The sequence below is a fragment of the Ascaphus truei genome, chromosome 3 (assembly GCF_040206685.1).
Source record: "Ascaphus truei isolate aAscTru1 chromosome 3, aAscTru1.hap1, whole genome shotgun sequence".
Lineage (NCBI taxonomy): Eukaryota > Metazoa > Chordata > Amphibia > Anura > Ascaphidae > Ascaphus > Ascaphus truei.
In genome coordinates this window covers 437,784,685-437,808,504 of record NC_134485.1, presented here as the reverse complement: position 1 = coordinate 437,808,504, position 23,820 = coordinate 437,784,685, and the positions used below count along the sequence as shown (strand labels likewise).

Sequence of the window (23,820 nt, the reverse complement as noted above, 5' to 3'; positions counted from 1 at the left end):
GCACATACACACCTGTGTCATACGTCTCCCTGCTGCACACATCTGTGTCATACGTCACTCTGCTGCACATACACACCTGTGTCATACGTCTCCCTGCTGCACACACACACCTGTTTCATACGTCTCCCTGCTGCACACACACACCTGTGTCATACGTCTCCCTGCTGCACATACACACCTGTGTCATACGTCTCCCTGCTGCACACACACCTGTGTCATACGTCTCCCTGCTGCACACACACCTGTGTCATACTTCTCCCTGCTGCACACACACCTGTGTCATACGTCACTCTGCTGCACATACACACCTGTGTCATACGTCTCCCTGCTGCACACACACACCTGTTTCATACGTCTCCCTGCTGCACACACACACACCTGTGTCATACGTCTCCCTGCTGCACATACACACCTGTGTCATACGTCTCCCTGCTGCACACACAGACCTGTGGGTTATTTTGGCTGAGAAAGAATTAACACACAATTTGCGGTAAACAAAAGTTAGATTTTCCACCTTCTTTATCACATGAGGCAGTCAGTAAACTCTGATATTTGTTAGTTTCCAACAATGTGACATGTGGAAGCAGGTATTTGGAAGGGAGCGATTTGTAGCAGGAACACCCCAAAACAATAAAAATACAAACAAATATTGTGCAGTATAATGGTAAGGAGTCAGATACAGAGAAGATCTTGGCTCTATCAATTGCCTACTTACAGTACAAGAGGTATTTTTTTTTTGTATTTTTATTGTTTTGGGGTGTTCCTGCTACAAATCGCTCCCTTCCAAATACCTGCTTCCACATTACCTTGAGGGGAAGCTATACAGATTCCCCATAGGATGGTTGAGAATTCGTTTTATGTTACACCTTATTTCACCATTTATGTGTATTTAACACCTTAACCACTTTACACTGTTTGTTTAGCGCCGGGCTAAGTCACTGGGTTTCAACAATGTGACATGAAATGTTCTGCCCGAGAAATGAAATATTTACCCATAAAATAATGTGAATTCTTTCTCACACAGAGTCTGCTGATTCTATAGTGACATATTCCCATCAGGCTCTGTATATAACACTCACCTCACCCTCCATAGTAACACAGACCAGGTGATATTCACAGGTTACTCATCTCAGCTCCATCTCCACCCAGCTGTAAGTACAATTATTTCTAATGTTATATATTAACTGTAATTTTTACTACGTTGATCTTTTTATATGTAATGTCTATAAATATTCTCTGCACTACAAACCCCACTAATACTCCTCACGTGTAATAACTAGATACTATACTGTAAGTAACACTGTATCCCTGGGGTGCAGCCCCCCAGATATGTCTGGTCTGTCCCGTGCTGAGCGTATTATTACACCTGTGATAACCTGTAACATTCTCTAACAGATCTGTAAAGATGCTTCTCTCCCAGAGACCTCTGCTGCTCGCGCTTCTCCTGGGGATAATCTCCATCGTCACATTGGTGGAATCGGCCAAATATGAGACGTAAGAAATGGAGTTTGTGGGACAGAGAAAGGAATAGAGATTTATTGGTGCTGTGTGTAGGATTGTAGCTGGGGATCCTTCATGTGATGCGTATCTGATATTAACCTTATAACTGATATTAACCCTCCTGTGCCTGTTCCATACGCAGCCTTATGTGTGTATCGGTGTGTCTCTGTGTGAATGAGACTAGAAATGTGTGTGTGTATTATTGTGTTAGTTTGTATGTACTGTGCATTTGTATGTGTCTGAGGACAGTGTGTTAATGTGTATGTACTGTATATATCAATGCGTCATTGTCTATATTTGTGTGTTAGTGACTTGGTGCAGTGGTTAAAGAGCATCAAGTTTTGGCATTCGGACTAAGCAGCTATGAATAAGCCCTAATGTGCAACCCAAATGTTAAACAGGATTCAAACCAAATGCCCAGATATGTAAAACTAGTAACGGGGGCAATGATAGAATTAGAGCAGGTTATTATCTAAAGCGCTGTAATTGGTAGCATGTGTGTCAGTGTATCAGTGTGTCTGTATGTGTATCAGTGTGTCTGTATGTGTATCAGTGTGTCTGTGTGTCTGTATGTGTATCAGTGTGTCTGTGTGTCTGCATGTGTATCAGTGTGTCTGTATGTGTATCAGTGTGTCTGTGTGTCTGTATGTGTATCAGTGTGTCTGTGTGTCTGTATGTGTATCAGTGTGTCTGTATGTGTATCAGTGTGTCAGTCTGTATGTGGGTCAGTGTGTCTGTGTGTCTGTATGTGTATCAGTGTGTCTGTATGTGTATCAGTGTGTCAGTGTGTCTGTGTGTCTGTCTGTGTATCAGTGTGTCAGTCTGTATGTGTGTAAGTGTATCAGTGTATGCGTATCATTGTATCTGTATGTGTATCAGTGTATCAGTGTGTCTTTGTGTGTCAATGTGCTTGTATGTGTGTCAGTCTGTATGTGTGTCAGTCTGTATGTGTATCAGTGTATGTGTATCAGTGTGTCTGTATGTGTATCACTGTGTCTGTATGTGTATCATTGTGTCTGTATGTGTGTCAGTCTGTATGTGTATCAGTGTATGTGTATCAGTGTGTTTGTATGTGTATCAGTGTGTCTGCATGTGTGGCAGTGTGTCTGTATTTGTATCAGTGTGTCTGTATGTGTATCAGTGTGTCTGTATGTGTATCAGTGTCTGTATGTGTTTCAGTGTATGTGTATCAGTGTGCCTGTATGTGTATCAGTGTGTCAGTGTGTCTGTATGTGTGTCAGTGTGTCTGTATGTGTGTCAGCGTGTCTGTATGTGTGTCAGTGTATCAGTGTGCCTGTATGTGTATCAGTGTATCAGTGTGTCTGTATGTGTATCTGAGTGTCTGTATGTGTGTCAGTGTCTCTGTATGTGTATCAGTGTGTCTGTATGTTTATCAGTGTGTCTGTATGTGTGTCAGTGTATCAGTGTGTCTGTATGTGTATCAGTGTGTCTGTATGTGTATCAGTGTATCAGTGTGTCTGTATGTGTATCTGAGTGTCTGTATGTGTGTCAGTGTGTCTGTATGTGTATCAGTGTGTCTGTATGTTTATCAGTGTGTCTGTATGTGTGTCAGTGTATCAGTGTGTCTGTATGTGTATCAGTGTGTCTGTATGTGTATCAGTGTACCTGTATGTGTGTCTGTCTGTGTGTGTCTGTATGTGTAAGTGTATTTGTGTGTCTGTATGTGTATCAGTTTGTCAGTATATGTGTCAGTGTATGTGTATCAGTGTGTCTTTATGTGTGTCAGTGTGCCTGTATGTGTGTCAGTGTGCCTGTATTTCAGTGTATAAGTGCGTCTGTATGTGTGTCTGTATGTGTATCAATGTGTCTGTATGTGTATCAGTGTGTGTGTGTGTGTGTGTGTGTCAGTGTATCAATGTATCAGTGTTTATGTATGCATGTCAGTGTGTCTGTATGTATGTCAGTGTGTCTGTATGTGTATCAGTGTGTCTGTATGTATATCAGTGTGTCTGTATGTGTATCAGTGTGTCTGTATGTGTATCAATGTGTCTGTATGTGTATCAGTGTATCAGTGTTACTGTATCTGTATCAGTGTGTTTGTATGTGTATCAGCGTGTGTATGTGTTTCATTTTATCAGTGTATGTATGTGTGTGTGTCAGTGTATCAGTGTGTCTGTATGTGTGTCAGTATATCAGTGTGTCTGTGTGTGTCAGTGTATCAGTGTTTATGTATGTGTATCAGTGTATCTGTATGTGTGTCTTTATGTGTATCAGCGTGTCTGTGTGTGTCAGTGTATCAGTGTGTCTGTATGTGTATCAGTGTGTCTGTATGTGTATCAATGTGACTGTATGTGTGTCAGTGTATCAGGGTTTCTGTATGTGTATCAGTGCGTCTATATGTGTGCCAGTGTATCAGTGTGTCTGTATGTGTATCAGTGTGCTCTTATTAAACACTGCACCAGTATTTTAAAGTGTGTTTATTGTGTGTCGGTGTGTATCAATTTATTAGTTAGTGTGTGTATCAGAGTGTGACTTAGTTCAGGGGTTAAGGAACATTAGTGCTAAGCAGCTATGAATAATAATAATGAATAAGCCCTTACAGCTAAGCAGCCAATAAGGAGAGCCCAATTAGGGGAGGTGGGGTGACTGCTGTCAGGGCGCCACCAAGAGGAGAGAGTCGGGACCACAGTCCTGGGCCCGATGGCTGCTTGGGACTCAGCCAGCTCTGGAAGTTGGCCCCGGCCTAACTTCAGTGTCCGGCTGCTGAGTCTCTGGTACCGAGCTAAGCAGCTCTGCGTGTTATTATATGTCTCTGCGTGTTATTATATGTCTCTGCGTGTTATTATATCTCTCTGCGTGTTATTATGTCTCTCTGCGTGTTATTATGTCTCTCTGCGTGTTATTATATCTCTCTGCGTGTTATTATATCTCTCTGCGTGTTATTATATCTCTCTGCGTGTTATTATATCTCTCTGCGTGTTATTATATCTCTCTGCGTGTTATTATATCTCTCTGAGTGTTATTATATCTCTCTGCGTGTTATTATATCTCTGCGTGTTATTATATCTCTCTGTGTGTTATTACATCTCTCTGCGTGTTATTATATCTCTCTGCGTGTTATTATGTCTCTTTGCGTGTTATTATATATCTCTGCGTGTTATTATATCTCTCTGCGTGTTATTATATCTCTCTGCGTGTTATTATATCACTCTGCGTGTTATTATGTCTCTTTGCGTGTTATTATATCTCTCTGCATGTTATTATATCTCTCTGCGTGTTATTATATCTCTGCGTGTTATTATATCTCTCTGCATGTTATTATATCTCTCTGCGTGTTATTATATCTCTCTGCATGTTATTATATCTCTCTGCATGTTATTATTTCTCTCTGCCTGTTATTATATCTCTCTGCATGTTATTATATCTCTCTGCATGTTATTATATCTCTCTGCGTGTTATTATATCTCTCTGCGTGTTATTATATCTCTCTGCATGTTATTATATCTCTCTGCGTGTTATTATATCTCTCTGCGTGTTATTATATCTCTCTGCATGTTATTATATCTCTCTGAGTGTTATTATATCTCTCTGCATGTTATTATATCTCTCTGCATGTTATTATATCTCTCTGCCTGTTATTATATCTCTCTGCGTGTTATTATATCTCTCTGCGTGTTATTATATCTCTCTGCGTGTTATTATATCTCTGCGTGTTATAATATCCCTGCGTGTTATTATCTCTCCGTGTGTTATTATATCTCTGCGTGTTATTATATATCTCTGCTTATTATTATATCTCTCTGTGTGTTATTATATCTCTGCATGTTATTATATCTCTCTGCTTATTATTATATCTCTCTGCTTATTATTATATCTCTCTGTGTGTTATTATATCTCTGCGTGTTATTATATCTCTGCCTGTTATTATGTCTCTGTGTGTTATTATATCTCTCTGTGTGTTAATATATCTCTGCGTGTTATTATATCTCTCTGCGTGTTATTATATCTCTCTGTGTGTTATTTTTATTATATGTATGTCTTTATTTATATAGCGCCATTAATGTACATAGCGCTTCAAAGTAGTAATACACATGGTAATCAAATAAATAACAGATAATATAAATAACAGATCATGGGAATAAGTGCTTTAGACATAAAAGTAACATTAAGGAAGAGGAGTCCCTGCCCCGAGGAGCTTACAGTCTAATTGGTAGGTAGGGAGAACGTACAGAGACAGTAGGAGGGAGTTCTGGTAAGTGCGTCTGCAGGGGGCCAAGCTTTGTGTGCCATGTGTTCAGAATATCCACAGTGCTATTCATATGCTTCTTTAAGCAAGTGTGTCTTAAGGTGGGTCTTAAAGGTGGATAGAGAGGGTGCTAGTCGGGTACTGAGGGGAAGGGCATTCCAGAGGTGTGGGGCAGTCAGTGAAAAAGGTTTAAGGCGGGAGAGGGCTTTAGATACAAAGGGGGTAGAAAGAAGACATCCTTGAGAAGAACGCAAGAGTCTGGATGGTGCATAACGAGAAATTAGGGCTGAGATGTAAGGAGGGGCAGAAGAGTGTAAAGCTTTAAAAGTGAGGAGGAGAATTAAGTGTGTGATACAGGATTTGATCGGAAGCCAGGAGAGGGATTTCAGGAGGGGAGATGCTGAGACAGATTTAGGAAAGAGCAGAGCGATTCTGGCAGCAGCGTTTAGGATAGATTGTAGGGGAGACAGGTGAGAGGCAGGAAGGCCGGACAGCAGGAGGTTACAGTAATCAAGACGGGAGAGAATGAGGGCCTGAGTCAGAGTTTTAGCAGTCGAGCAACAGAGGAAAGGGCGTATCTTAGTTATACAGCAGCGGCAGCTTTTATTCGAGTAAAAGCCGCCGGCTGCATGCGTCTGGGAAGCGGGGAGCCGCGGCGCGTGGCGGCGCACTGTGACGTCACAGTCACATGCGCGCCCGGCTTCCCCGGCTTCCCCGGCTTCCCCAGGCTTCCCCGACACCCCTGGAGATCAAAGTAAGGTAAGCGGGGGTGCGGGGAAGCAGAGGGGCAGAGCAGGAGCCGGGTTCGGGGTCCGGAAGGGGGGGTAAATTGCGCGCGAAGTGGAGGGGGGGTGCGTGGGGGAAACGCGGCGGCGCGCGGTTATTACTGGCGGCAGCCGGGGTAGATCCCGGCATGCCGCCGGCATTTAGTCTAATAAAAGATGTCGCTACTGTATTGCGGAGGAAAAATCGACAGGTTTTAGAAATGTTTTGAATGTGAGGGGCGAATGTGAGAGAGGAGTCGAATGTGACCCCTAGACAGCGTGCTTGGGCTACTGGGTGAATGATTGTAGTTCCAACAGTAATGTGGAAGGAGGTAGTAGGGCCAGGTTTGGGAGGAAGTATAAGGAGCTCTGTTTTAGCCATGTTGAGTTTAAGGCGGCGGAGGGCCATCCAGGATGATATAGCAGAGAGACATTCAGAAACTTTGGTTTGTACAGCAGGTGTAAGGTCGGGTGTTGAAAAGTATATTGGTGTGTCGTCAGCATAGAGGTGATAATTAAACCCAAAAGATGTTATTAGGTCACCTAGAGAGAGTGTGTACAGAGAAAGAGAAGAGGTCCCAGGACAATGCCCTTGGGTACCCCCACAGAGAGATCAATAGAGGAGGAGGTGGTGTTAGCAGAAGAGACACTGAAAGTACGATGGGAGAGGTAGGATGAGATCCAGGCTAGAGCTTTGTTCCGAATACAAGGAGTATGGAGAATGGGAAGAGGGTGGTTCACAGTGTCAAATGCTGCAGAGAGGTCGAGTAATATGAGCAGAGTGTAATGACCTCTGTCTTTGGCAGCATGGAGGTCGTCAGTTATTTTAGTGAAGGCTGTTTCCGTGGAGTGAGCAGTGCGGAAGCCAGATTGTAGAGGGTCTAGGAGAGAATAGGTGTTGAGAAAATGGAGCAAGCGAGAGAATACAAGACGTTCAAGGAGTTTAGAAGCAAAAGGCAGGAGGGAGACAGGTCGATAGTTAGAAAGACAGGTAGGGTCAAGTTTGCTGTTTTTGAGTAATGGTATGACTGTTGCATGTTTGAAGGAGGATGGAAAGGTTCCAGAGCAGAGAGAGGAGTTAAAAATGTGTGTGAGCATAGGGATTATAGTGGGAGCAAGAGGTTTTAGGAGATGGGAGGGAATGGGGTCAAGAGGGCAAGTGGTAGAGGGAGAAGAGGCAATCAACAGCGACACATCCTCCTCTGAGACAATGGAAAAAGAGTCAAGGAAGGCAGGAGGAGAATTAGGAAGAGGTGTAGGATGGGAGGAAGAAACAGAGGGGATGTTCTGACGTATGGATTCCACTTTTTCCTTAAAATAGTCAGCAAAGTACTGAGCGGAGATGGAGGAAGGAGAGGCAGCTGAGGGTAGTTTGAGTAGAGTATCAAAGACAGAGAACAGTCGGCGTGGGTTAGACTTGTGCATGTTGATTAGTGAAGAAAAGTAGGCTTGTTTAGCTTGCGAGAGGGCAGAGTTTAGACAGGATAGCATATGTAACCCTAATTCCCCCACCCCCCCTAGGCTCAATTGGTTTATCTAGGGTGCATGAGGGCAGATTACATGGTTGTGGGTGGTGCATACCTGTGAGGAACAGGAGGGCCTGAGCGTCCCGCGGTGTTATTGGGGAGACAGGACCAGGCTTCTGGGGTATTGGCCTCCATGATATCTTAGTGGTGCAGCGCCTCCATCTCCTATAATTCCCAGGGATGTGGGAAAGGACCCTTATAGAAGAAACCCCTTGGTCGCGGGGTGAATGCTCCAGAATCACACAGCGCAGGTGGTAGAAGCAACAGGGTCTTTATTGTACTCACTCTGGGCAATGCAGTAAATAGCAGCCACAGTATACAGCAACACAGGTACAAGGTACACGCTATGCCTCCTTCTCCTCTCCCACCAGATCGTTCTCCTCAGGATGGTCTGAAGGGTGTCTTTTGCTCCCTGCCTCCACCCTCAGCCTCGGGCGCTCAGGGTGGGGCTAGCTCTTCCCTCACCCCCTAAGCTGGGTGAGAGGCATCGGTCCACCTATAATTCACTAGGCCCTACTCCTCAGGAACCTAGCTAACTCTCTCTCTCTTTGTCTCTCAGCTCTCTCCAGCACTACTCAGCTCCAAAGCATAACTCCTGAGCAACTCTGAGCAACTGACACACCCAGAGCAACTGACTCCAGAGCACACAGGAACTGCAACTAAGTTTTGGTCAGCCCCGTCCCTCATGACATCAGCAAGACCTCCCCTCTGCATAGGCCTACAGCAGAGACAGGCTTGCATCAATCAAGCAGGCAGGGATTTCAAGGGGGAAAACCCATGATTACTACTCGGGCCTGCCATTAACAGGGCTTACCACAGTAGCAGGAAGATTTAGTAGCCCATGCTGTTTACAGGGGGCTACATTCTCCCTATGGTGGAATCCAATGGTCCCCACTTGGACCTAGCTTTGGCAGTATCATCCTGCAGTGAACAACTTGGGGAACAAACACAGGTTATACACATATTATCATAACATCTTTGAGGTAGTATTGTTACGCAACTGAAACCAGTTACTCCCAACGTGGAGAACTTAGTAATAATGCTTGGGATCTGGCTTCCTTACTCTCCTGCCATTATAATCCGTGATCGTTACAGAAAAGGACTGGACCGACCCATGTTATGGTCGATAGCTTACACCATGCATGTAGATACATCTACCTATGCTCCATATGCGAACCAGTTCACTCATTTTGTCTTCATTGTGGTAGCCCGCCTTACCAAACTTTGTTCGTAAGTATTCCTGGACGGCCTCCCTTAACCAACTGTCTCGGTTCTCTTCAATCTCTCTCATGATAGGTTCAGGCACATAAGGGTACTCATAGCCCTGTGACTGCTGGTATCTAGCCACTATGGCTCTGTCAGCTCTACTCAACTTAGTGAGCGTTCTGTTACCCGCCCTGCTTGGCAGTACCCAACACACAGGCTCTTCCGGAGCTACTTCATCATACAAAATACTGGGGCCTCTTGGTACAACGAGTTTCTGCTCTATCTCCCTGTACTTTTGATCCAATTCATCCTCCACCTCCTGTTGAGTGAAAGAACCAGCCACCCACCAATGGTCAACAACATTATTCTTAATTAATAGGAACCGCGTACGGTCCATCCCTTCGTGGTAGCCGGTGAATAGGGGTGCCCACCACTTGTCACGGTGCTCGTACTCTGTGGAATGACTAGTGCGTTCTACCTCTGACTCTACCTGAGATGATACACCGGACATACCCGCATCAGTAGATCGCGAGCAATCTCTCCTTTCCTTGGCATTTACGTACACGGTAGGGTTTATCTTGTGAACCACCTTCCTGGAAGGCCCAGCCTCTACTGGAGTGTGTGACCCCCGGGCTCTCCCTCTAGCTGCAGGAGAAAACGGCACAGGGTTAGGCACAGGTATAACACTTGAATACGGTATCTCCCCATCAGATCCCTCATCGCTCACTTTCCAATCCCGCAAGTCCTTGGAGTATTTGGGGAATTTACACAACTTATCCCTGGTAGGTCCCGGTGGTACCACTCGTGACGGGGCAGGGGCAGTGGCCGGGGCAGTGGAGCTATGGGCTGGGGCTGGGGGAAAGTCCAACTCAATGTCCAGCAAGCGGGCAATCTCGCGACCAATGGACGCTTTCTTTGACTCTCTCTCCGCCAGGCTTCTCGCTTCTCTTGATGGGCCTCGGCTCCGTAGGGTGGCCAGGGCAAGGGCTGTATCGATACTTCGTGAAGAAAACAGCTCTCTCGGCCTTCTCTTTCCGGTGGAACCGGAAACGACGTAATCAGGTGTGCCCGCAGAATCGCCATCCGCTCCATGGTCACGCACCGGAAGTGCGTCGAGGACCGGCATGGGCGTTGGCGGAGCATCCGGTGCACGGCCGAACAAGTAGGCCTCAAGCCTTTCCTTCTCGTCCGCCATGGTTGCGGTCTCCTCATGGAGGGGATAAGGGGGTGGTGGAGTCTCCTTACCGCTGCGCTGCTCTTTGATGAGATCAGGCTCCTCGAGGGTCGCACCGATCGCCATCTCCTCCGCACTGGGAGTCACCACGGCCGTGGGACTGCTTCGGGCCTCCGGCTGCACCAGCGCTCGCTGTCGGACGGTGTCCGCGCTCGGCTGCTCCTCCTTGATGCCGCGTGTGTGGTTCGCCGGTAGGCGCATCGCCACCGATGGCACACCAACCTCTTCCTCCGAGGATATCAGGATCGGCTCCTCCGCTCGGGAGTCACCGGGTTCTTCTGCGATACAACCAGTGGGTATAGGTACGAAGCTGGCGTGCTCCGGTACCTCCACTGCGGTCGCGCTCTTCTCTTTCGACGGCTCTTTCGGCTCGACAACCGGTTGGGCCTGGGTTCTTCCCGCCTGTTTGTAACGGGGAACCAGGGCTGTTCTCTCTGTGCTTTCCGCCACCTCTGCTATCATTCCCGGAGAGGCACCCCGTGGGGTCTCGGTCATTGGCCCCGGCTCGGTAGGCTATAAGTAGAATGTGCCACACAGGGAGCATCGTGCCGTGGTGCTCGGTACCTCGCCGGGTACCCCACAGTGGACGCACAGGCACCTCAGGTACTCTTGCTCCGCGATCTCAATTACCAGCAGGCCGCCGGGTACTTGGAAGACAGAAGTGTTCAGCTCAGACATAGTTCTCTCAGGGTTGGAACAGCTCAGTGTTACAGCTCCGTGCTCCTCGAATGCCAGACACAAGTGACGCTCTTCGCTCTGGCTTCCGGTCCCTCCCTTCGCTGGGGAGGACACTCCTGATTGGCTCTCCTTGGGCCTCTTCCCTCTGGTGGAATCCAGAGGCGGGGCCTTCTCTCCTTCACGGTGACGTGGCCTGGCTTTCTGACCAGTCACGGCACAGGTGGGTGGGCTTTCGGCTTTCGCACCGCTCCTTTTGCAAGAAATCTGGGTTTGGCGCCAGACTCTTACACATTTCCCGCCACATGTCTCTCACGGTCCTTTTGCACAACTCACGTGCTCACTCCAGGCTTGGCGGGAACCGCCATTTTAGATCGCCTCTCCTGCTCCGCGGAGCACATGTAGGGATGGCCGCCATCTTGGATACTCGCTCCAAATGTGCATGTGCCCTACTCTCAATGTCTAACGGGTATCTCGTACCTAAACACTGACTTTCCTCCAAATGTGTGCTCTGCATTCTCATACTGTGACTCACTAAAATGAGGTGGCTTCTACCCCAGGCTTAGCGGAACTCCTCTCCTCCATGCACTGTACTCGATGTCTACTGTGCAAGTGCTCTGTTGTGCGTCTGTGTGGGTGATAGCTAGGTACCAGCATCTCCATCGGTACGGGCGTCTCCTACTTTTGGCCACTCATAGCGCGGACCCTGGGCCATGGTCCCCGGATTGGTTACCAGGCTAACCCCCCCAGTTGCCTCACGCTATCTGCCTCAAGGGACTAGAACAGCTATAGCTACTCACCCCTCCTAACGCCACCTCCTAAGGGTGCCCAGGGCGTACTGTGCGAGAGTCTCCGCTCCCCTGACTACCCCCGGTTTGTGCAATTGCGCCCTTCCTTCTCCAGCACTTGCACGGAGAGTGCATCTCACTCTGCCCGTTCCGCCTCGCTGTAAGCCTGACCTGTTCTGGCCTCTCAGCAGCACCTCCAAATGTAACCCGTATTCCCCCCCCCCTAGACTCAACTGGTGTATCTAGGGTGCGTGAGGGCAGATTACATGGTTGTGGGTGGTGCATACCTGTGAGGAACAGGAGGGCCTCAGCGTCCCGCGGTGTTATTGGGGAGACAGGACCAGGCTTCTGGGGTATTGGCCTCCATGATATCTTAGTGGTGCAGTGCCTCCATCTCCTATAATTCCCAGGGATGTGGGAAAGGACCCTTATAGAAGAACCCCCTTGGTCCCGGGGTGAATGCTCCAGAATCACACAGCGCAGGTGGTAAAAGCAACAGGGTCTTTATTGTACTCACTCTGGGCAGTGCAGTAAATAGCAGCCACAGTATACAGCAACACAGGTACAAGGTACACGCTTTGCCTCCTTCTCCTCTCCCACCAGATCGTTCTCCTCAGGATGGTCTGAAGGGTGTCTTTTGCTCCCTGCCTCCACCCTCAGCCTCGGGCGCTCAGGGTGGGGCTAGCTCTTTCCTCACCCCCTAAGCAGGGTGAGAGGCATCGGTCCACCTATAATTCACTAGGCCCTACTCCTCAGGAACCTAGCTAACTCTCTCTCTGTCTCTCTGTCTCTCAGCTCTCTCCAGCACCACTCAGCTCCAAAGCATAACTCCTGAGCAACTGACACACCCAGAGCAACTGACTCCAGAGCACACAGGAACTGCAACTAAGTTTTGGTCAGCCCCGTCCCTCATGACATCAGCAAGACCTCCCCTCTGCATAGGCCTACAGCAGAGACAGGCTTGCATCAATCAAGCAGGCAGGGCTTTCAAGGGGGAAAACCCATGATTACTACTGGGGCCTGCCATTAACAGGACTTACCACAGTAGCAGGAACATTTAGTAGCCCATGCTGTTTACAGGGGGCTACACATAAATTTGTAGTGAAGGAAGTCTGCGAGAGTATAAGATTTCCTCCAGAGGCGTTCAGAGGAAAGAGTGGAGGAACACAGCATGCGCGTGTGGGAATTTAGCCAGGGTCTAGGGTTAGAAGGGCGAGGGTGGCAGAGAGAAAGCGGGGCATGTAGATCAAGAGAGGAGGATAAGGCAGAGTTGTAGTTCATGACCAGGGTGTCAGGGTCTGTAGCAGAGCTGAGAGAGGCGAGGGAAGACCGTAAAGTGGACTCAAAGTCAGGTAAGTGAATAGAGCGCAGGTTTCTGCAGAGCCGGGGGGTAGATGGAGGTGGAGAAGGGGAGAAGCGAGATAGAGAGAATGAGAAGAGGTGATGGTCAGAGAGAGGAAAAGGGGAAATTGAGAAATCAGAGAGAGAGAAGTTTTTAGTGAAAACCAGGTCTAAGTAGTGGCCATCCTTGTGGGTGCTGGCTGCAGTCCACTGTTGAAGGCCAAAAGAATAGGTTAGAGAAAGAAAGCGGGAAGCCCAAGGGAGAGAGGGGTCATCAATGTGGCAATTGAAGTCCCCAAGGAGAAGAAAAGGGGAGTCTGAGGAGAGAAAGAAAGAGAGCCAGGATTCAAAGTGAGAGAGAAAGGCAGAAGGGGGATGAGTAGAGGTAGGTGGGCGATAGATGACCGCCACATGGACAGGGAGAGAAGAGAAGATCTGGACAGTGTGAGCCTCAAAGGAGGGAAAAGCAAGAGATGGAGGAATAGGAAGGGTTCGGTAACGGCAGAGAGAGGAGAGCAGGATCCCCATGCCTCCACCCCTGCCATCAGTGCGCAGAGTGTGGGAGAAGGAAAGGCCACCATAGGAGAGGGCAGCTTCCAGAGCAGAGTCAGACTGAGTGAGCCAGGTCTCAGTTATAGCAAATAGGAGCAGAGAGTGAGAGAGAAAGAAGTCATGCACAGAGAGGAACTTGTTAGAAAGGGAGTGAGCATTCCAAAGGGCACATGAGAAAGGGAGAGAGGAGGGAGGGTGGCAGGGGATGGGTATGAGGTTGGAGGGGTTGACACCAGGAGTAGAGGTTGCAATTGGCAGGCGAGGACGAGCGCATGTAGGAATAAGCCAGGGACCAGGATTGGGAGAGATATCCCCAGAAGCAAGGACGAGAAGCATGGATAGAAAGAGGATGTGTGAGGATGATTTGTAGGGATGTGCTTTATTGCTGGGTATATAGCTGTGTGGTGTGTCAAGGGAGAGGGGGTTTGGCCCGGGATTAAAGGGGTTACGCCCCATTTGGCCACCCCCTGCTCTCACTTGGGAGGCAAGGGGTTAACTGGACTGTGGTCCAGTAATGTGTTTTTACCTTGCTTCAGCATCCTTATGTATATTCCCCTGTTCAAATGTATTGTTTCTGTTCCTGTGTTTGCACCAACACATACACTGGGATTAATGCGGGAGGGAAAGGGTTAAGGTTAACTCAGTTTTTATAGCCCTTTGTTCCATGTTCCCGCCTTTTCAGGCACCATTTTGCAGAGTCCCATAGGTCGCCATTGGGGCTCAATGTATTCCAATGGCAGAAGTAGCGGTTTTGGACCTGTTTTCCAGCGACGACCAGCAGGTGGCGTCCGAGAGGAGGAGCGGCGGTTTCCCATTGTAAGTCAATGGGGCCATTGACTTCAATGAGGATTCCTCGACGCCGGCCTCGAGGAACAGGTTGGCAGCCATCCAAACCGCAGACCGCAAAAGCGGATACAATGTCTTGAAAAAGAGTTTAATCACTTCGGTCAAGTTCAACGACAATTGGCGTGGGAATCTTGGGTTCTAGGGCACCTGGGAATAAAATTCTTGTTGCCCCCAGGGACCCTCACACACGACCCCCACCGGGTCCGGGAATGAGGGACCCCCGTAAAGGGTCGAGCGGAGAAGGAGGGTCGCGCCATTGACTTTAATGGCTGAGCGGAGGCCCCATTGAATCCAATGGCGGCGTGCGCCCATGCATTGTCTATGGCGGCGCCGGCCATTGATTCCACTGGGGAAAAGCCGCGTGGCGGTAAAACGGCTAAGTGTGAAATAGTAAAAAGTGTAAGTCCATATCTCCGGTTCTGGAAGGACCAGAGGGCTGGGATTTGGGTGGCATGTAGCCAAGGTTCCGGCATTAATGCATGGCCCTTCCCAACCCTCTCCGAACAACCAGACGGAGTATGGATGAATGTAAAGATTTGTGGGTTTTCCCATAGACTTCAATGGCGGCGGTTTCCCCATTGAAAGTCTATGGCGGGGAACTCCATTGACTGCAACGGCGGAGTTGCTCCATTGAAGCCTATGGCGGCGGAGCCTGTTGTTTTCAATGGGGAAAGAGTGAAAAGCAGAGATTCATTTTTAAAGGGACGAATCCTGTATTTTAAAAATGTTTTAAAGTGCATTTATGTATCTCCGGTTCTGGGGGTCGCAGAGAGTTGAAATTTGGCCACTATGTAGAGTCACTGTAGGCATAAACGACTGGCAGGTTTCGACCCACTGAGCCCACCAGAACGGAACTTATTAATATGTGAAGATATTAAACTGTGTATAGTATTTTGGATCTGAGATGAGGATGCAGTTCCCATCTGCTATGCTAATAGGTCAGGAAGGGCAGCCGGATGGTTTAGCCTAAGCTCTCTGATCAAAGGTTAACCGTCCTGATTGTTTACACTAGGGCCAGGAACAAAGGAGTTGAGTGGTTTGTAAGTGTCATACTTCACACTTAAAGATTCTACTTCAAAGGAGCCTGCTAGCCAGCTAGGCGCCTAGGGTTAAGAGATGGGTTTGAGATGGTATAAAAATGAGGCTCAGCCTATGCTCTATGTCTTTCGTGTCTTTTGTGATTTTGAAGATTGCTGTATGAACTGCCAGTCCAGATTTGACTGTTTCATCATTCCATCTGAAGTAAGTGTCAATATCTTGTTTATTTGTGCTATCTTGTTGTGTTCACCTTTTTCAAGGAATAAATTATATTTTATCATATCTAAGCCTCGTTCAGTTCAACCCAGGTATTTTTGGTGTATTATTATAGCCTGTCACAAAGTTACCGTCACAGGCGTATAATAAAACTGGTGGCAGCGGCGGGATTGAACTGGACCTTTATTACAGTGTACTGCGGGACTCTGTAATATAGTGGGAACTCGAAAGTAATTGTGAGTTCCTAAGGCTAAAGATATTGGACACACAGTGTACAACATATAACACAAGATATGGCACCTCCTCACTGTTCCCCTACTTGTGAGAAGCATTGCCTCCAGAACCAAAGTGCCGGCCATCCGTGTGACTGGAGCCGGGCACCGAGACCGGAGGAGTGCATCAAGTCGGTGCGGGGACCAGCAGCCGGCAAGGCTGAGAGAGGCAGCGATCGGTGAGCATGAAACCCGGCAGGCTGAGCAAAGATCCACCGCTGCAGCCGCCGTAACTATCAAACCGCCCGGAGAGCAGGGAATGGACCCAGCTCCGGGACGACAGAAACTTGGGGAGGGAGCGGGTGGTCTCGGAGACCACGGAAGTCTTGCACCAGGAGAGGTAACGGCCGTTGCGGCGGCCCGTCCATTTTCCCTGAAAGAGCTAGCACTGGTGTGTGCGTTGGGCAAGATGTGGTTCCTGGCGAAGTGGACCCAGTTCACGGCGTTGGTGCAGCACTGACCCGCTTACCCCCTCCCAGAACCCGCCGCTCTTGCAACTCCACTCTGGACTCAGCAGCCCCTTGCATGGGGTAGTCCACCGGCAGCGGAGAAGCTCTGGCAGGTGCTGCGGCACTGCCAACAAACGGGCCACAATAATGCCTGGTGCCCGGACCAAGCGCGGTCGGGTGAAGAAGCCCCTCAGGGCCAGCGCTCCCGAGCTGCGGAAAAGATGACCCCGTTAACGGCATCCTCCGATAGCTCCCACCCAGCCGAGGCAACAACCCTTCATGGGACGTCCCCTTGAGAACCTGGCCGGCTGCATCGGCAACAGCGGCGGAGAGCGGCGGCCATCCATCTGATCCCGGCAAAGAACCGACAGCGGCGGAGAAGAAGCCGCAATTCCGGCATCCTGCCAACGGCAATTTTATTTGGGGGGAGGGTTGGGGTGTGCGGGAGGTGGGTGTTTCACATTGTTTGGCGGAGTCGGCGATTCCCAGCGATGACCGGAGCCCCACGATCCACTCCAGCGACCCTGTACCAATGCCGGGTGCTGTTGCGGCAGCTACCCGGGGCTGGCCCGCGGCGGCGGAAGAGCCACGATTCCGGCAAAGTGCCGGAGCCCTTTCTGAGTCGGGGGCGGGACAGGGATTGCGGGAGGGGGTAATGTTACCGGGTTTGAATGGAGCCGTGTTTCTCCAGGAGGACCTGGGACCCTTGTCCTGCACCGTTTTACCTGTGCCAAACCCGGGAGCTGTTGCGGCAGTTGCCCGTTGCTTCCCGGCTAAACTGATGCCGGCGGCGGCCACTCCAGTCCCCCTGCAATCAGGACCAACGAAGGCGGCGGTCTCTGCGGGGACCAGCGAGGTAAGCCAGACCAAGTCGCAGACTGACCCTGACTTATTTTTTCCTATGACTGTACCCTGTTGTTTCACTATAGGGGTGACCGGGGGGTGGCAGGAGATACGGGTACCAGGGGAGGGGAAGGAAGGGCAGCTTGTAGGGCAGCTAGGCTTCTCCATTACCCTGGCGGAGCAGCAAGGGGACTCTCAGTTAAGAGCCCTGTGACGATGGAGAGGATTTGGCCCGGGATTAAAGGGGTTACCCCTCAATTGGCCACCCCCTGACCTCACCAGGGAGACAAGGGGTTAACTGGGCTGAGGTCCAGAAATGTGATTTAACCCTTGTTATAACATGAAAATGTATATTCCCCTGTTCCCCTGTTTTATTGTTATATCAGTGTCGGCATCACACACACACTAGGATCCATCCGGGAGTACAAGGGTTAATAGTTCTTTAATGATTATAGCCCTTTGTGTCATTTTCCCGCCTTTTCAGGCACCATTTTGCAGGTTCCCATAGGCCGCCATTAGGGCTCAGTGCATTCTAATGGCGAATCTTGCTGTTTTGGTCCTGTTTCCTGTGAAGACCAGCAGGTGGCGTCCGAGAGGAGGAGCGGCGGTTTCCCATTGTAAGTCAATGGGCCCATTGACTTCAATGGAAGTTCCTCGAAGGAGATTTCCAGGAACGAGTTGGCTGCCGTCCAAACCGCAAAACCGCAAAGCGGATACTTTTTCTAAAAGAGAGCTTTGATCACTTATTAGCCAAGTTCAACGACAAGTGGCGTGGGAATAAACAGTTCTAGAGCACCTAGAAATAAAATTATTTTTGCCCCTAGTTCCTAGACTTCCCCCCACTCGACCACAATCGGGTCCCTGAATCCTGGACCCCCGATAAGGATCGAACCGAGAAGAGCGGGTCGCGCCATAGGTTCCAATGGCGGCGGCAGAAACAGCTCAAGAAAACGGCTAAGTGTAAAAAGCTGAAAAGTAAGAATCCATATCTCCGGTTCCGGAGGGTCCAGAGGGCCAGGATTTGGGGTACCTGTATGCACTGCTCCGGCATGGCTGCAGAACCATCCTTGACCCTCTTGGACCAGCCCGACGGAGTATGGACCCCCTTGAAAGTTTGGGACTTTTGCCATTGATTCTAATGGGGGAAAAGCCGCGTGGTGGAAAAATGACTAAGTGTAAAATGTTGAAAAGTGTAAGTCCATATCTCCGGTTCCGGAATGCCCAGAGGGATGGGATTTGGGTGGCATGTAGCCAAGGTTCCGGCTTTAATGCATGCCCCTTCCCAGCCCCCTCAGACCAACCAGACGGAGTGTGGACGAATGTAAAGATTTGTGGATTTTCTCATAGACTTCAATGGCGGCGGTTCCCCATTGAAAGTCTATCGCAGGAAACTCCATTGACTACAACGGCGGAGTTGCTCCATTGAAACCCACGGCGGCGGAGCCCGTTGTTTTCAATGGGGATTTAGTGAAACGCTGAGATTTCTTTTTAGCGGAGATTTTTATAATAAAATAAGAAACGGTTTAAAGTGTATTCGTGTAACTCCGGTTCCGAAGGTCGTAGCAAGTCACAAATTGGACCATAGGGTGTCCCAGTTCCGGCATTGAGAACTGGGAAGTTTGGACCCAGTTTGGACCCAACGGAACCAGATATTTTAATAGGTTTGTATTTTATCTTTAATACTGTGTCCCAAGGTATGGACAGGAACCAGAGGAAATTCCTTTGCATACCAGGACAGCATATGGTCCGAGAGGCGACCCAATGTCTAGGACTTAAGTATTGTTCAAAGGATTTTGTCACCCTCACTGTTTACCTGAGGGCGGAGACGACCCAAACCAGAGCAGGCTTTAAGTTTCCCATTTCACACCTTACAACAAGGGGTTTCCTGTTAGGAATTTCGTTTAGTAGACTGGCTGGCACTCCTGATGCAAATGTGGGGTTGCAGAAATGAGACCCCAGAGTTCTACTGCGCCTGTGCCAACTAGCAGGGGGGCATGTATCAAAATGTGTTCCCACGTTTGAGACTGGCTGGAGGTAATTGCAAACCAATCACCTGTACTTAATGTTAAGGATAGGGTTACAAAAGGTTTATAAACTGTTGTCCACCCTTTATCCTGTGTTCTTCTATACCATCTTGATTGCTGAGAGAAATGCTATGCAATGTCTTGGCGTGATGAAGATTGCTGTATGAACTGCCAGTCCAGATGTGACTGTTTCATCATTTCCATCTTTAAGTAAGTGTCCATATTTTGCCTGTTATTTGTATAATCTGTTGTGTTCACCTTTATCAAGGAATAAATTATATTTTATCATATCTAAGTCTCGTCCCAGTTCAAACCCAGTTATATATATATTTATATATTTTTGGTGTAAATTGCAACCTGTCATAGGCTATCGTCACAAGCCCCACTGTTGCAGCCTTGCTATGAGCTGGAGGTATTAGGGGTTGTGGCAAAGTTAGACCACCCCAGGGTTACCTACCGACCAGGAGCTAAGGTAGGTGCATCTGCACCAGCAACCCTGAGCTCACCTCCGGTAATGAGGACACAGCTTCAGGGAGAAGGGCTAGTCCCGTTAGCACCCAGCTCTAGGGTAGTATTGCCTGGTAGAGGGTTGGGTGGGCCAGTGGGAACCGGGGAGGGAAGGCAGCAAGTGAGCCATCCAGATCTCCCCATTACCCTGGCAGAGCCTCAGGGGGTCTCTCAGTTTAGAGCCCCACTGTTGTTGCCTGGCTATGGGCTGTCGTGTTCAATTCAACCCAGAGATTTGGTGTATATTATAACCTATCACTAGCTACCGTGACATATATCTCTCTGCGTGTTATTATCTCTCTCTGCGTGTTATTATCTTTCTCTGCGTGTTATTATATCTCTCTGTGTGTTATAATATCTCTCTGTGTGTTATTTTATCTCACTGCGTGTTATATATCTCTCTGTGTGTTATTATATCTCTCTGCGTGTTATATCGCTCTGCGTGTTATCAACTCTCTCTGCGTGTTATTATCTCTCTACATGTTATTATATTTCTCTACAAGTGCAAGTTATTACATCTCTCTGTAAGTTATTATATCTCTCTGCATGTTAATTTATCTCTCTGCAAGTGCAAGTTATTATATATCTCTGCGTGCTATGTCACTCTGCGTGTTATTATATTTCTTTGCGTGTTATTATATATCTCTGTATGTTATTATGTCTCTCTGCTTGTTATTATGTCTCTCTGCTTGTTATTATATCGCTCTGCGTGTTATTATATATCTCTGCATGTTATTATGTCTCTTTGCGTGTAGTTACAATGCTCTGCAGTTCTTTACTTGCCCCTGTGTCAGTGAATGGGTTAAATCTGAGCGTGGGAACTATTTGCCCCCTGACTCCCCGGGTGACATTTTCTGACATCAGTTTGTTGTCTTCTTCTCTAGTGAAGAAGATCAGATGTTGGAGACCAAGAGAGAGGAGAATGAGCAGGGAAATCGCATGAAGAGACTGGCAGGTCTCCTGGAAGAAGTACGATCTCTTCTCACACGGGAGACGCTATCGGATAATATAGAGACCAGAGATTCAGATGATGCTGTTCCATGGAATCCATTGTATGGGGTACGAGAGACACGGGCAGATGATATAGAGACCAGAGATTCAGATGATGCTGTTCCATGGAATCCATTGTATGGGGTACGAGAGACACGGGCAGGTGATATAGAGACCAGAGATTCAGATGATGCTGTTCCATGGAATCCATTGTATGGGGTACGAGAGACAGGGGAAGATGATATAGAGACCAGAGATTCAGATGATGCTATTCCATGGAATCCATTGTATGGGGTACGAGAGACACGGGCAGATGATATAGAGACCAGAGATTCAGATGATGCTATTCCATGGAATCCATTGTATGGGGTACGAGAGACACGGGCAGATGATATAGAGACCAGAGATTCAGTTGATGCTGTTCCATGGAATCCATTGTATGGGGTACGAGAGACACGGGCAGATGATATAGAGACCAGAGATTCAGATGATGCTGTTCCATGGAATCCATTGTATGGGGTACGAGAGACACGGGCAGATGATATAGAGACCAGAGATTCAGATGATGATATTCCATGGAATCCATTGTATGGGGTACGAGAGACACGGGCAGATGATATAGAGACCAGAGATTCAGATTATGCTATTCCATGGAATCCATTGTATGGGGTACGAGAGACACGGGCAGATGATATAGAGACCAGAGTTTCAGATGATGCTGTTCCATGGAATCCATTGTATGGGGTACGAGAGACACGGGCAGATGATATAGAGACCAGAGATTCCGATGATGCTATTCCATGGAATCCATTGTATGGGGTACGAGAGACACGGGCAGTTGATATAGAGGCCAGAACAATTCCAAAAAAGTTTTGGCGAATTTGAACACATTGATCAAAGAAACTGGACTAGATTGCTATAGAAACTCCAGAGATAGTCCTTTACTTGATAATATTCTTGGGAGGTTGGGCCTGGGGCGTTAATAAATTCTGCGCATTACACGTGAGCTTTGCAATTTCCTGTAACACTGCGCTCTCTGTATAAGGACAATGCCCTGTAACACTGCGCTCTCTGTATAAGGACAATGTCCTGTAACACTGCGCTCTCTGTATAAGGACAATGTCCTGTAACACTGCGCTCTCTGTATAAGGACAATATACATCTCACGCTGCTTTTATGGGGTTTCCTAAATCTCCTGATTTCCTGCTTTCTCCATTAAATAATAATGATAGAAATGAGAGATCACTGTTACAATAAGACAGACTGTAAAATGAAGATAAAAGGGTCTCCCTCACTAATCCACGCCAGAGATTTAGCACACGCTAGTGTCACTGACGTGACTAGTACTAACATGCACTAATGTGAGTGTGTGCTTTAGTGAGTGAGACTCAGCATGTGGCACACATACACATGAGAAGAACATGCTACTAATAACCATGCGTGTGCTGACAGTATACCTAATATCTGTGTCTGTGTCACACTGTCAGTGCTGAGAAGGGTTTCTTCCTCTGTCTGTAACCGTATAATCACAAAGATCATTTGTACGCTGCTTTTCCCTTTTACTTTGCAATAAAACAGCATTTCAGCATCAGTTTGTGTATTCTCCTACTTCACAGTGACCACACACACCTCTACACCCACAGTGACAGTACACACACACACACAATAATGTACACACACTTACGGGAGACCCAGCAATTTACACCTTTTTAACCGGGATCATTCACTGAGCAAAACAAGATAATGAAATAAATTGAAGTTTATTCGCACAACATCGCTTATACACAAAATACAGACAAAAAAAACACACTTACTGCGGGTTGGAAACTAGACTCTCCTAGGTGCAGGGAACTCTAAATAAGAGTTTTACCCTGACTGGGACTTAGCCCGAAATCTCCTGGTACCCAAATTGGCGTGAAGTTCCACACGCCACCGCGTCCCTTCTCTTCTGAGAACTTGGACTCTTTTGACTGCGAGCTACCACCGATCCTCTGGAATGGAAATCAGCATCAATTTCCAGCCACGTCCACTACGGTCGATTTTGAGATCTTGGCCACAAAAAGTCGGGACATAGAATCTGGCGGGCAGGCGTTTCAGGCGTGAAATAGAAGCCGGTTGCTCTGCTATTTGTGCAAGAGCAACTTTGAAAAGCCCGCCCGCGCTCTACCGCTAGAAAATCTCCCAACCTGATTGGCTCACAGGTTTCTTATTGTATTTGGAGTTTCATTCATGAAACTCAGCAGCCAATCATCGCGTGGGACCTTTCTCAGCAGCCAATCAGAGCCAAGCCGGTCTGAATAGCCAGGTTAGTGGGACATATGAAATTGCCAAGGGACATGCGCGAGTTTGCCCCCTCCGTCCCTGGCTATCTCAATGCCACCCGCTGGGGCAGGCTCCACTATGTCTGATAGAGTAAAAGGCAGCCCGGACGGCTGCCATTATTCTCCAGACCTGGGTACTTGAGCCCTTCCATGCTGCCCAGATGACTTTCACACCTTTGGCATCTCTGGCCACTTTGAACTCCGATGTCCAGCAGACTTGCTGGCGCCTATGGGTTAGCCCAGACAGTCTGTTCAGGCATCGGTTCCGAAAGTCCCAGCACATTACAGTACACAACAGTACATTACAGAATTACTAAAATATAGTTTAATACTTCCCTAAGTCTCTGGGTATGAAGAATAGAATGGAAAGATGCACTTTTATTCCCATCAGCCTGTATTCCCCACACATTGGACTTATTCTGGACTCTAAGAGTCCCCTCACAACCTTATATACGATTGGAGCATCCACAAACCCAATACAGGTTCTGGGCTACCTGGGCACTAGCTGCGGTACCCCCCTT

General features: G+C 48.1%; 1 protein-coding gene across 1 annotated transcript; it reads left to right on the top strand.

The window, feature by feature from the left end:
- The first annotated feature begins 1,031 nt into the window (after positions 1-1,031).
- Positions 1,032-22,569, top strand: LOC142490550 (uncharacterized). Its single transcript, XM_075592963.1, has 3 exons — positions 1,032-1,151; positions 1,396-1,494; positions 20,873-22,569. Exons 2-3 carry the CDS (start codon positions 1,406-1,408, stop codon positions 21,861-21,863), a joined length of 1,080 nt encoding a protein of 359 aa, XP_075449078.1. The 5' UTR covers positions 1,032-1,151; positions 1,396-1,405; the 3' UTR covers positions 21,864-22,569.
- Positions 22,570-23,820: the final 1,251 nt, after the last annotated feature.

Bases quoted from the DNA above. Each gene is read 5' to 3' on its own strand.
- LOC142490550 (XM_075592963.1), top strand. From the start codon at position 1,406: ATGCTTCTCTCCCAGAGACCTCTGCTGCTCGCGCTTCTCCTGGGGATA. The intron at 1,495-20,872 runs GTAAGAAATGGA...CTTCTTCTCTAG, and splicing joins GAATCGGCCAAATATGAGAC to TGAAGAAGATCAGATGTTGG.